The sequence below is a fragment of the Perissodus microlepis genome, chromosome 6 (genome assembly GCF_051167445.1).
Source record: "Perissodus microlepis isolate ML-2025 ecotype Zambia chromosome 6, ASM5116744v1, whole genome shotgun sequence".
Taxonomy (NCBI): domain Eukaryota; kingdom Metazoa; phylum Chordata; class Actinopteri; order Cichliformes; family Cichlidae; genus Perissodus; species Perissodus microlepis.
The window spans coordinates 17024808-17038982 of NC_140466.1; the positions used below are offsets into that span (position 1 = coordinate 17024808).

Genomic DNA, 14175 nt, shown 5'->3' on the forward strand with positions numbered 1-14175 from the left:
GTTTACAGGGATTCGTTTAGACTTCAGTTCATATGCTGATTGGTCAAACAAACAGAAGAAGAAAAAACACCAGGTGTAAACACTGGAAAAATGTTAACCATGTAAACAACGGCTCTTATTGCTAGCTTGTAAAAAAGAAAACGGAGTCACAGAGTAAGGAACCACTGGTAAAGTCCATATGAATATGGACTGAGTTTATATTAGGACATGCCTTTGAATCAATTACTAACTAACCTCTGATCAGCTTTTACATAACTTCAGCGTTCATAATGGCAGTATCAATAGAAACAGAAAATAAAGCCTTCAGAGGTATGCAGTTCTTTTTGAGGGCCCCAGGTCACTGAAAGGGAGACCCAACAAATGTTCTTATTGAAAGTAACTGTTACTGGTTCTGTGTTAAGTTTAAATATTTTGGTGTTTGTCTTTGTTTGCTAAGCAGTGAAAGAGGAGAGGAGCTCAACCTCGGGACTGAAACGCACTTTATCGGAGGGCTCTGAAAAAGATGGGCAAACTGTAAAAATAGAGGGTAAGAGGCCCAAGATGGACCGTGAGGAGTTGGAGGCCCAACTGGAACTTAAAATTACTACAAAAGCTGGCAGTCATCATAAACTCGGGAAGGTTTGTATTCGAGTATTCAGATATGTTTTTACTCTAATAGCTTTTAAACACTGGTTGCATAAAATCCATTCACACATACAGCATAATTGATGCCGACTTCATTTTTTTCACAGTGCTCTGTGGCCTTAATTATAATAATTTTGACTGATATAGCTGAGCTTGGATAAATATAAGTTTTTCTTCACCAATTTTCCTAACATTTCATCCCTTTCACCTCATTCTTCTTCGCAGATTGTGCAGCAGTTAGTGGAGGAGCGATTGAAGGTGTTGGAGCTCACCATTTTCGACAAACATTTCCAAGAGCTGAAGGACAGAGTAGACAAAATTGACTGCGCCACTAAACACCAAGCCGCCATTAACACACTCCAAGTGAGTGCAGGGTAACTTTTTATGTGAAATTAAATTTGTCCCATAAGGAGAACATGTTGGGCATTGGAAGATGCTCTGCTTCCATTTGACAAGTATCTAAAGTCTACTTGGTGTTTCTCTTCAGGCCAAGATTGCCCGACTATCAAAAAAGTTTGGAGAGGCCAATCAGGTATCAGAGAATAAAAGGAAACAGGAGGTAAGATGTTTTTTTGTAACTTGTTAAAATGTTTCCATTTGGCATGCAGGTGATGAAAAATGTTGAAACTTCTTATTTGTTTTTTACAGGCACTTGCTGCTGTTGCTGCTGCTACTGCTGCCAAAACTGCAGCGGTTACGAATAACCCTCAAGCTCAGCGGTAAGTGTTCAGGACTCATTTTCAGTCTAGATCCCTGTCAGCTATGCTTTGTATGTTAAGTCATGTATTTGAGAGGCAAATCTCCATGGCTTTTTTAAAAGACATTTTAGTCCCTTCAGTGGAAGTTAACACCTTTTGACAGTCCACTTGTCAGTCTGATTTTGAGGTTTCAAAACTGACAGCATCAGTGTATTTAAACATGTAATCTTTGAATCATACAGCAGTTTGTGCATGATGATATTTTGTGTGAATATAATTTTGCTTTTGTATGAACGTGACAATACCGGACTAAAGCAAGTACTTACTACACACGAAACCGTTACACTGTGAATAGTTGACATTGTCCCGGGTTGCTAAGTGTAATCACTAGATTACAAACAAATGGACAGAATATCAATCTTTACGTCCTCTAAATCCATACTTTTTTGGAAACAAGAATCCATGTCCCTTGTTCGGTTTGTCAGGACCATCTTTTTGAAAGTCTTAATTTCGCTCCAAATATTTCTAAAGACTTGTTTGGAATAAACAAACACATGCCCCAGTGTGTGTTTTGCACCTGCAAAGTAACCCCACATGGGTCCAGGTCCTGAGTCTTGTGACGTTCTACAATATGAAGCCTGAGCGTTTCTTCAGGCAGTGCAGAGTGTAGTTAAAACTGCACCTCTCCTCCCAACAGCGTGCTCCGTCGACAGACAATAGAGCCGCAGCCTGAGGTGCCCAGAGAGGGATTGGTGCCCTCTGTTGATAAGACTCCGGCACTGTCTGTCAAGATGGAGGGAGAAGACGAGGAAATGGAGGAGGAAGAGGAAGCAGATATGTCCCGCCATGTTGCCATGGCGAGAAAGCTGGCAGAGTACAATGAAGGGAAATGCAGAGCAGACATTAAACTCCGCACGATTCCCTCGCACTTGGAAAACGTGCTCTACCACAACTGCAAGAGAAGCTCAGGGAACCCAAGACCTGACCGCTACGCCTCGTACATTTTCCGCTACTTAGTGCCATACGATGTCTACTGTGACTGGGTCGCAAAGGTCAACTACGTTGGATTATTGGGCAAAGAGGCCTTGCCCATAAACTTGAGGAGGGCAATGAGGATGTACATTGAGCGTCGATTTCCTGTGCTGTCTTGTGAGAAGTGGAGAGAAATTCGAGACGTTATCAATGAAATACTGCGAGTAAAGAGAAGGCCGGAGTTTTTTCGAGAGTACGAGGAAAGAACTGGCATGTCGTTTTGACGCTTGAACGCCACAGGAACTGAAGCATACTGGGACAATTGTCATTATTCGTGGTAGAACATATATAAACATTTTGTCAAAATATCACCCTCCAGTCACTTAGATCTTTGTAGATGTTCTTAAAAATTATCATGTTGAAAAGGATATTAATCTCTGCTGACAGACTTTGTGAAGTTGGCACCATGCTTGAAGAGAGCGAACTGCAGTTAAATACCGATGAATGATTTTGTGAAAACTCGGACACACGCTTTAAGTTTGAGTTGCGGTCCTACCACAAAGATGACTGTGTTACATGGAATAAATCTAAATGTCAGCACCTTACCTCATTCAGTCTTCATCCTGTAAAGGACATAAGCAACTTCAAGTGTCAACAACTCTAAGTATCAGCAATCTTTCTAAACAGGCCAGGCTGGACTTCCATGGAGGTAAAGCAGACATCCACAACTGTTTCTTCATCCAGCACAGCAGGTGAGTAACAAAGATCTGTCTTTAATTTTTTTATGGTAAATGTTGTGTACGTTTTGTTTGTTTGTTCTTTGACAAAATTAATGGCTTCTTGTGGGAGTTTTGAAACTTTAGCTTTTTTCTTCATGTGGGTTTGCATGTTGTTCGTTCTTTGTGTGTACTTGAAGCCTGACCAGTGTTGGATATTTGGGACCTATTCCCAGGTTTTAGGTAGTACAAATTCAGGTATTGGTGTATTGGCTAAACAATAAATGAAAATGGGATCCAGTGCAAGCTGTGACAGATAAAGCTAGGATTTGACACAACAATGCAGTCATTTCAGAACAGTTTAGAGTGATCTTCAAATAATAGCCAAAGTATACTATATCCCTAATGCATACTTACACAGTTAAACAAATGGCACATTAGACTTGTCCTTATCTATTTACTTTCTAACAACAGAAAGTTGCTTTTGTCTGCTTCATTATTTATGAGCGGTTTCCACAGCAGAGATCTCTGCATGTTTGATTTGGCAGATTTCTTTATGGCAGATCTGATAGTTTACTTCACAAACCTATCTGTTGTGTTATTTTGAAGACATGGCTCAACTTTGCACCATAGTTTGCTCAGTTCTGATGCATACTCTGCTGCATGTGCTGCAAATAGTGGTGAGACTTTTGTAAACAGCAGAGTCAAAGCCTCTTTTTTATTCTTTATTTTTTGTTTTTTTCTTCAGTAAAGTGTTATAGTTATTATAGTTCTGTATTTTCTAATTAGTTTTTATTTTTCTTTCATTTTAACCTTTTGTTTAAAATTCCGTCTAGTTAGTTTGTTTTAGTATTTATTTGTTTTACACTTAGTTTGGATCTTTTTAATTATTCATGTCAGCAGTTAGAATCAAAAAAACACTGAACTTTCTGAAAATGGATACAATTTTTACCAAACATTATAAGTACTAAACTTTCTCCTACACTCTTTATTTTATTTTGATTAGTTTTCACAATTTTTTTTTGAGAAATCTTGTTTTAATTTAGTTTTCACAATACACCGAAACCTTCAGAAATAAGAAAACAGTCGACTTCTTAGTAAGTGTTCACAATGTAGCCAATTACATATAGGAAAAAAATATTGCCTAGTTTTAATTTTCAGCAGTGTTAATTGAGTTGGTTACATAAACACCGCGAAAGTGAGCGTATCAAACTTCTGGCTGCTCTTTAATGTTTATTCCTGTTAAGAAGCCATGTTTGTAATTGGAAGTTTATTGACCATGACAGAATTACAGAAAATAGGTCATCTTACCTTTCATGTTTTCCAGGAGCAGTGTGGAAAAGTGTCATTGAATTTGTCTGCATGTTGTATTTTTGCATAGATGTCTCAAAATCTTTTGTCCATGTCATGCTGGGATGGGTTTTTAACTGCCATCACCTTTACTAGCAATTAACAAATGATTGACAGTCTTTTGAGCAAAAGTGTACCCTGTGCAGATATTTTCAAGTCTCCTCTAACAAGTCTCTCCTCCCCCAGTAGTTCCAGTTCCTACCGCAACCCCTGCCGCAGCTTCAGCCCCTGCTGCAGCTTCAGCTCCAACTCCCACCTCCACTTCAACTGCCATGGTTCAGCAGACCCCTATCCTCCAGCTGATCACTTCCAACTCTAATCCCACCTCCACCTTGGCCACTGGCAGTACCACCCAGAGTCAAACGGGCACCCTCCTCTTGAAGACTGCCCCTGGGAGTAGCATGATGACTACAGGCCAGCCGCTTCTCATCCAGTTGCCTTTATCAGTGAACGGCCAGGCAGGGACACTGGTCAACATCCCCGTCTCGTCTTTGTCTGCAGCCAGCTCACTGAACAAGTCCAAAACCACTGCTTCTACCGCCACGTTTATACTCAAGCCTGCACCTGTCATAACCACAGCCACAGCCTCGGCACCAGCCGTGGCCACTGTCCCAGCCCTCCATGGCTCCAGTGCCCAGATGTCCTCTGGCCAGATCTCTCTTGCTCGTGCTGTGTATCAAGGGGGTGCAGGGGCAATAACTACACCCCATGCTGGGGTATCTGTGACCACGGCCAGGACACCAGCTCAGTCTGTCTCTGTAGTCGGGGCCATGTCTTCAGTCTCTTCACCTACAACATCTGGGCCAGCAGCAACCGGATCCACTGCTCCAGGACCTCCACAGGGGATGTCTTTGACATCAAAGACAGGTGAGGATGACTGAAGAGCACGGAGGTGCTGCTGACATTTCATTTTCCTTAACTTGGTACTAAATTTAGATTGTTTTGTATTTCTCAGACAACCAAGTTACAGTAACCGCTGCATCTAAAGCAGCTGCACCAGCGGCACGACCCAAAGGCTCCGTAATTGACCTCACCGAGGACGATGATGATGTCCAAGGTTAGAGTTGGCGAACTTTTTGTTTTGTTTTGTTTTTACTTCCCCTAATATATGTTATTAAGGCTAATTATGTTATGTTTTATGGTTTTCAGTGACTGGAGTGAAGAATGCTACTGTTACAACTCCCTCACCGAGCCCACGCACTAACCCAGTCATCAGCATCCACAACAGTAAGAGCACCAAATTACACTAAACAAATTTTATCACTCTGGCAAATTATAAAGTATCTAGTAATTTAGGCAGATGCCTATGCATATGTATCCTGTGCTTTAATTCTAATTTATACATATAATCTGAGTTTCTTGTTTTGTGTGCTTTTGTTTTCAGATACAGGAGCAAGAGCATCCCCTCTAAGCAATCAGAACAGTTCTGGCAATCCTCAGTTGACAGTACATCACCGCCCCCCAGTGGTGAGCTTTTAGAACTGGATTCTAAATATTTCGCACACATGCACTTCCCTACTTTTCTGTTCTGTAACTTCCATGTTTAAGTCTTGGTGAATTGTTATTTTAACATGATTTGCTGATGGTTGGTTTCTAAAGCTATTATTAGATTTTTCTCTGTTGAAAACTACAGCTGTTAGCTGTTTTGGGAGTTATCCAAGCACGAATGATCCTTTTGCCACAACTAAAAGGAAAGAACAAGCTGTGACACCAGATTTCTTTTTTTGCAGGATACTCCATTAAAATCCCGCAGTGTAACCACTACTACTACACCAACTCGAGGCTCCAGCATGGCGCTTCCACCGCTCCCTCCTGCACCCGCACCATCACGCTTACCGCCAGAGGCTGAACGGACCTCACCTCCTCAACAACCTCAGCTAAAGCTGGTGCAGAGTCAGACTGGTATAGTGCTCTCCTGGTGTGTTGGAGAAGTTGATCGGACCTGCGCAGCTGTAGAAAGCTATCACCTTTATGCCTTTCATCAAGATAACTCTAACAGCAATGCATCTCAGCAGCACTGGAAGAAAATTGGGGAGGTGAAGGCCCTTCCACTGCCTATGGCCTGTACGCTGACCCAGTTCCAGTCTGGCTCCACGTATCACTTTGCTGTTCGAGCCAAAGATGTATATGGGCGCTTTGGCTCTTTCTGCGAACCTCAGTGCACAAATGTCATCAGTTCCAGCTCTAGTTGAACCGTTACAGAAAAGACATAGCGTTTTGCCTTTGATAGTTTATGACTTTTCACCTGTTTTGTGTTAGGAACTGAAATATTGTACGCTGGACAAAAACAAACACCTGTAAATGTCTTCCCATATAACAACTGGGCAACAAACTGACCTGGAGAGTTCAAGTGGCAAACGGTTGGTTTTGTCTGACTCATCATATGTAATGTGTTTTTTGTGAGTTAAGCTGTTGTGTATATAAGTTGAAAAAGTTTGCCCCTCCTGCCAGATCAGGTATTTGTGTTGTTCGCTCCTGATCTTCAGACCCAGATCTTTTTTTCTTTTTTCTTTTTTTTTTTTTCTCTTCCTCTTTTACTTGACAGGATTTTTTTTTTCCATGTAAACTAAATTGCACAGAAATGTATAAATGTGTGGTAGAAACGGAATGATAACTTTTGTAAGTTTTGTCTGGCAACCAGACTTTCACAAGCATAATAAAGAGGTTTTATTAAAGTCAGCGACAGATTAAATATTCTGTATTTAATGCCATAGCACTCCTCTGCAGTTAGACTTTAGTCACCTAGGCCTAGAGAGCCTGGATGACTCCTTTGTAGTTATCCTTTGTAGTTCCCATAGGATTGGCAAGTTGTTCCTAGAGGTTTGTGGGTGATGCTAGGTGAAATCTGTTTCAAAGAGTGCTGCATCCACAACGTTCTTGTGATTGCCCAATTTGTGCAGACAAATCGTCACCGACACAGTGGCGACTGCCAGCAACCACTCACCAGCTGGTTGCGGGATACATACTTTTCCTAAACAACCTGGGGTTGCCAGTGGGTCACTGACTGATCCCTAGGCCTATGTGAATGAGGCTTCAGCAATCGATCTCAAAGCAACTGTCAACACCAGCTCCCAACTGGTCAGGGGTTCAGGGAACATGTGTATATATATGTATTTTTTTTAACCTCATTACCAGTGGTTGCCGGATGATTACAGAGTGGTCCTTAAGTCTGTGTGGCTCGGACCATACAGAAACCACAAAGCAGAAAACCAATGCCCAACAAAGACATGGACTTTGGTAACAGGATACAGAAAATATAGTCATGTGGGGACCAAAATCAAAAAGGTTATGTTATTGTCTCTGAATGTGCACAATAAACCTTGTCAGATGGCAGTCCTGTGACTCAGTGGATGTCTTATACTGGTGTTCTTCAAATGCGAGAACAAGATCAGAACAACTATTTGGATAAATCCTTGTGAAGGCATCAAGAGGATTATTGAAATGCTTTAAACAGCTGTAACCACTCCGTTATTTTGGCACAAGGCTGGCTGGCTGGTTTTAAGATTGGTCCCTGAAGCCATCCACAAGTCCATTTATTTTAAACAGCTGGGCTGGAGCCCTCTCTAAGATGAATTGAGCAACAGATAATTTGGAGATGCTAGTTAACCTTAACAAAGCTGTCTCTGGACTGCAAGTGGAAAACCCAATGAACCACATGGAGAACATGCAGAGTGCACCGGCTGACCATAATGTTCAAGCGGAGAACCTTGTTTCTGTGAGGCGACAATGCTAACCACTGCTCAAATGTGCTACCTATCCTTCTCTAGTGGGACTAGCTGCACAGCCCCATTAAAATCAAAGCAGAAATTGATTCTCAGACTGCCTCGTTAAAGAGTTCTTGGGCTTTGACCTGTGGAAGCTGGTCAAAAGAAGAATACACTTGATTTTAGTCTTAGCGGAAAGAGGAACTGAAACGAACCATTCTGGTGAAAAAAATTGCCAGGCTGGTAGATGATCTGGTTTGGAATCTTAACAACAAGACAGTCTCATGTCTCCAGGAAACTGGCAATGCAATGTCTGGAAGAAAGGGAAGTAGAAACTAGCTCGGACTGAGACAAACTGTGTACATTGGCTGGCCATGAGCTCTGACTGACGTTGGCATGTCTCGGATGAGGATCTATAAACAGACTAGGTGGAAGAGGTGCAGTCTCGTTCTTATAAAGTGCTTTTCTACTCCGAACACTCAAAGCACTACATACTAAAATCCTCATTCATCGATTCGCGCAAGCACGCAAGTGCTTTCTACGTAACATTCACACTCCAATGAATGCATCAGGGTTCACTAGTTGGCATGCAGATTTGAGCAGCCAGGGATCAAGCCACCAACTTTCTGATTAGTGTCCTGCTAATCTACTAAAAAGTCCTGGCTTCAGGGATGGTATATGGAAGTGCACTTCCCTGGTAAGATTAGATGAAAATGCTGACAGGGCATGGGGCACTGCTCTGATGAAGGATGGAGGAACTCAGTCCAGAAAATCTGAAGTGCAATAGACTAAGCTCACTGCAATATGATAAAATCAACTATGGTAAATCAAGACAGATAAGCTAAGTGGTCCTCTGGAAGTGATTGGCAGAGGGAGAGACTGGTTCACCAGATTAGGCTGTGACAAGACATGCCTGGATCCAAGAGTGCTGCATCAATATAAGCCTTGGAAGATGAAATCTGAAATTTTTAAATCACTGTGTCAAAGTCTTTAGTATCATTGCATTTTTGACTTTTTCATGGACCTCAAATTTGCGCAGTGAGCAAAATAGGTGTCAAGCTCAATCTTCATGTTGAGGATCATCACTGGTGATAAGCTGTGCCTTCAAGAGACAGACAGTCCTCAGTGGATGAGTGGAATTTTGAGGGCATTGCATCAAGAGATAAAACTAGACCTGGAAAATATCTCTAGATTGTAACATTATAAAAGGTCCGAGAGAGAAAATTTGGGACAAAAGATCTGAACTGTGGCACTTTCCCATTGTACAGTTGTGCACATTCATCACAGAACCACCTTCCTCGCTCAGATCCAGGTTTGAGGCCCACTGTTTTGATGGATATGATACAATGTGCACTGCAAATGTGAACATGCAGTTGGTCAGTACGGAACATCAATAGAAAAAAAAATGGAAGTAGCAAGGTTGCTGGAAGTGGCGCAGCACTGCTCATGAAAAGTACCTTGAAGGGAATAGTGACAAAATTGAAATTGGAGCTTAATGGAGTCTTCTCGATGGTCTGTACGAGCCAGTGTTGGAACTTTGAGCTGTACAGGCTATAACATCACATTCACTGGCTTCACCTGGGATGGGTACCAGCCTTCATGGAAACATTTAATTAGGTCCGACCTTAGTGATGGCTTTGGTTCTTCCAGGTCATACAGAGGCTTGATTCAATCTCCACACTTACAGACTTTGACTCAGGGGCTTTTTACGGTTACTGCATTGGTTCTACCACTCACAAACAATCATGTCACTACAGCCCATCACCATTTGAGAACTGAGGACGTGAGAATTTGCTGAAGTATTCTTCTACAAATGATAGGTGTCGCCACCCAGACAAGCAGCCTGCAGGTATAATTGGCCTTTGAGTCCTCTCAGTCCATGAAGGCTGAGGGTTGAATGAGTGTTTCTGCAAATTTTGCCTAAAGTCATTGCCCACATGTTATGCCATACAGGAGTGAGTGGATGTCTTAGAAAAAACTGTGGAAAATTACGATGTAAACAAGCTCACATCCAGGTAGATATTTAAAACCAACAAAGAGATTACAGATGACTGTAGCGTGCCCTTCATTACATTTTGAGTTTGTTTACCTTTTTTCTTTGTTTAGAAGTACATTGATGTTTGACATTTATTTGCTATCCACGTAAGCAAGGCAAGGTTTCAAATGGAACAATTAAATTCTTTCACCATAAAGAAAGTCAACAATCTTAACTTCCAATCCAACTGCAAGTATCAAGAAACTATTGGGGTTGTCGAGATTCATATCATTCTGAGCCTTTATGAATTCACACTCAAATACTACTGAGACAGCATAATTTGCTGCCTTAAAAGATTTAGTGCTTAGGCCTTCAGTCAGATCCTGGGTTGAAGTTAAGGGTTTTGCCATAAGCTAGAAAAATAAAAACAGCAAGATGGCCAGCAGCAATGTGTCATTGTTGGAAGGCAACAATAACTCAAATATCCACTTGTTACAAGCAAAGTATACAAAAGAGCGTATCTGAACACAACATTTGTCGAGCCTATAAGCAGATGGGCTACAGCAGCAGAAGACCACAACTTCTGCCATACCTGTCCGCTAAGAACAGGAAACCGAGGCTACAATTTACGTGGGCTCATCAAAATTATGTGAGGGGTCTGCAGAGATGTTTTCTGTCCTTCTGGAGGGAAAATCCACAGCGATGATCCTGTCTCCAGACTGATTGTCTGTTGCACTCTGGCGCTGTCCTGCTTCGTGGCTGAGCCGAACCAGACAGCGATAGATCTGCACAGGACTGTCTGGATGAAGGCAGTGAAGAAGATGACCCTATGACAGGGTCAAGTTTCTGACTTGCCGCAACTTTTTCCAGACAAATTCTATATGTGAGGACCACTTTAGATCGTGTGAAGTGGTAGATCCTAGGAATCTGAAGTGATCCACAGTAACTACTGTATTGTTGAGGATGGCAAAAGGTGGGAAGGTTTGTTGGGTTCTTCAAAAGTCCACCGTCATCTCCACAGTTTTGAGCGGGTTCAACTTCAGGTGGTTCTAACTGCACCAGTGGACCAGTTTATCTGCTTCCCTAACTATACACGGATTTATCCTCATTTTGGATCAGACCAATGATAGTGGTGTCATCCACAAACTTTAGGAGTTTCACAGATGGTTCTTCTGAGGTGCAGTGATTACCGTAGAGGTAGAAAAGCAGCAGACAAACTGTGAGTACGTCGTTTTTCAAACAAAGGTAAGTCAGCTTGAGTCTAGTTGAATGCGATTGATCGATTGACCTTGGCCTTTCTGATCTACAGCTGCACTGTGTAAGGTATAAAAATGCTGCAACAGTTACTGGAGAGCAGGCAGAAGCTATTGAAGGACACACAAGACTTCAGCACAAGAGCCCTGATTGGTTTCGATGGCGTGCCGGGAGAATCACAGCTTTGGTGAGGCATGCTGTATTTGCCACAAGTTTAGAAACTCCCGCCCAAAGCGTGGTTAATCGTGTGTGCTACCCTGAAAAGTCTATGTGTATTGTGCAAACAAGATGGGGACTGGAACATGAGGAGGACGCATGAAAGGCCCACACCGAAAAAATTGCAGCACTTCACCACTATCTGCAGGTTCGTTTGTGCGGTTTTATTGTGAACACACGTTTTCCTGAACTTGGAGCATCTCCTGATGGACTCACTATGTGTGAATGTTGTGGGAAAGGGTGCTTTTAAATACAGAACGGACAGCATTAAGCAGGCAGTGGATGCGCAGGATAAAGACTTCTGCCTGGAGTTAGCTGCAAATGGACTTCACTTTTAAAGAGGACGCACCCTTACTACTGTCAAGTGCAAACACAAATCTTCGTGACCAGCGCCAAGCACTGTGACCTCATTGTATGGACCCAAAGAGACATGGCTGTGGTTAGCATCTTCCCTGATGTAGACTTCTGTGAACCACGATTGAAGAAAGCACAGGAGTTCTTCAAAAAAAAAAAAAAAAAAAAAAAGTGCCTTCCTGAACTTCTTCGAAAATTTTTCTCTATGCGTAGTGCAGCTCTGAATATCTAATTCTTTCTTTCTGGGGTCTAGTTTTATGCCTGATGTGCCTAGACATGTTCACAATTTGCTTTCACTACTTTTGTACTAACAAAATACCACTTTACAAAATGTAAATAAAGAAACAAAAGATTTTTTTTCTTGCCTTTCATTACTTTTATTACAACAACGTCAAAGGCGATCAAAGTAGTTACAGTGAAGAATAAGTGTCAGTTACAGTTTACAAATACATTAATGTAATGACAACGTTTTTATAACATAACGCAATACCAACTGTCTTGAAATTACTATGTCTTAAGAGAAATAATCACAATACATACAGCACACATTTACGAATTTTTAACAAGAGCAAGTTTCAGTTGTCCCTGGTTTTACCACCACACTGGGACACATGTTCACCAAAACGCAGCAAACCTTCACTATTTTATCAAGAAGGGTCACATCTTCACCCTCACATGGAAGAAGTAGACGGATTGGCATGGTGGTATGCAGCATTTTGAACTTATTGCGCAAAGTACCTATTACTCGCTCAACATGAATTCTTAGGTGGGCAATAGCTCTCGTATCTTCTATGTCCCTGGCATCGAGTTGACAGAAGCCCTTTGTATATGCAGGGATCTTAACCTCCGCACACATCATTCCCACAGGATCTCTGATGTCAAAGCCTCTGTCAGCCAAAACTACATCCCCTGGTAACAGCCTTTGAAGAATACCACAGTTCTCTGTGATATGTCTGTCTGATGCACTCCCACCCCACCCCTTGGAAATGAATAAAATTGCACCAAGAGGTGTAATCCCAACGAGGTATTTCATGGTGTGTGTACCCTTATACTGAGAGTATGTTTGTGCACGTGCCTTTAAATTTGATGGTCTTTCTGTACGAATTTCAAAACAATCTACAATGATGGCTACCCGTTTTCCAATAATTTCAATAAATTGAGGGGGCATTGTGGCTTGTAAACAGTGCCTCTCTGGCCAGTGCACCAAGGCTCCTAAGCGGGCATACAAAACATCAATGGTATCGGTAAAGACAGAAGACAGAGTTTTGTGGGAAACATTGAATAGATCACAAAGATGCTGGACAGGAAGATCAAGTCTGAGACGCATGAGTGTGAGTAATAGCATTTGGAAATGCGACAGTTTCTGTGACGCTGGCAGGAAAGCTTTTACATTGTCAAACACGGCCAGTAAAATTGCAAAACAAGGTAGTCCAGTGTAATATCTTACTTTTTCCGTGTCATCCTTTAAAAAATGTTCATTCAGCTCTGTCTTTTTCAGTTGTGATTGAAGCTTCCTGTTCTCCTCCAACAGCCGGTTTACTTCTGCTCTGCTCACAGCACACACAATCCTTCGTCTGTCTTGTAGCCTCTGTGTGTCTTACTGTCAGATCAAGATTTTCTACATTTGCAGCTGCTAACTCGGCCTCCACTTGTCCAACACAACTCTGGCCCACAGCCTCCTTGGCAAGGTGATTATGGTGTTGGTCTTCTGTCGTGTCCAACTTGAGCTGCTCTTCATGCGTAACTGCTGTACAGGCCTCACCTTCACACTCTACTACTCCTTTATGAAAGCCTGTCAGATACAAAGAGTACACACACAAAAGGGAAATGTTCAGCAGTATTCCAAATAAGGGCGCATGATTAATTAAAACGCTATGTGATGATTGCCAGACAGTGAGAGCACTTTTTTAATTTTAGGATCGGGGGGTGGTGGTGGTCTTTACCTCCGACTGGCGCTCTTTGTTGCTCTCGTTGCTTTCGCCGTCTGTGACGGTCAGAATTAGATGTTAGGATTTCGGAGTGCCCCATATGCAGCGTTGGAACCCAGTCAGGATTTGTCTCATCCATTACATAGGCTGGTTTACCTACAATTACGCAAAAATAATTAGCATATCTATACATAGAAAGTATGTCTGCGAATTCACTCGGTAGGACGTTTGACCTCTGAGCGCATCAACATTAAAACTAATAGGCTATAAAGCTTGATATGTACATATTTAGAACTTACCGGACTGAAAATGTCTGGAGCACACCAACAGATGTTTGGAGATGGAAGAGAACTTGATATCAGGTCTTCTCACAGCTGCTATCCA

At 42.0% G+C, this 14175-nt stretch overlaps 1 protein-coding gene and 1 pseudogene across 6 annotated transcripts in view; one reads left to right on the top strand and one right to left on the bottom strand.

Annotated features, from left to right (window-relative positions):
- atf7ip (activating transcription factor 7 interacting protein) overlaps positions 1 to 7039 on the top strand; it is a 29899-nt gene extending 22860 nt beyond the window's left edge. For 3 of the 5 annotated variants that reach the window (XM_084931131.1, XM_084931128.1, XM_084931127.1), the window contains 10 exons: positions 437 to 618; positions 850 to 987; positions 1112 to 1183; positions 1273 to 1343; positions 2982 to 3046; positions 4547 to 5227; positions 5316 to 5417; positions 5510 to 5587; positions 5745 to 5827; positions 6091 to 7039. In XM_084931131.1, the coding sequence (XP_084787257.1) occupies positions 437 to 618; positions 850 to 987; positions 1112 to 1183; positions 1273 to 1343; positions 2982 to 3046; positions 4547 to 5227; positions 5316 to 5417; positions 5510 to 5587; positions 5745 to 5827; positions 6091 to 6552 (1934 nt within the window). In that variant the 3' untranslated portion in view covers positions 6553 to 7039. The remainder of the gene's footprint in view (positions 1 to 436; positions 619 to 849; positions 988 to 1111; positions 1184 to 1272; positions 1344 to 2981; positions 3047 to 4546; positions 5228 to 5315; positions 5418 to 5509; positions 5588 to 5744; positions 5828 to 6090) is intronic. The other 2 variants (XM_084931130.1, XM_084931129.1) reach the window with 2 other exon arrangements.
- A 5246-nt stretch (positions 7040 to 12285) lies between these two features.
- On the bottom strand, positions 12286 to 13936 carry LOC146385439 (uncharacterized; annotated as a pseudogene). Its single transcript, XR_014800377.1, has 2 exons — positions 13807 to 13936; positions 12286 to 13655 (listed from the first exon to the last, which is right to left on the bottom strand). The product of XR_014800377.1 is annotated as an uncharacterized LOC146385439 (transcript).
- Positions 13937 to 14175: the final 239 nt, after the last annotated feature.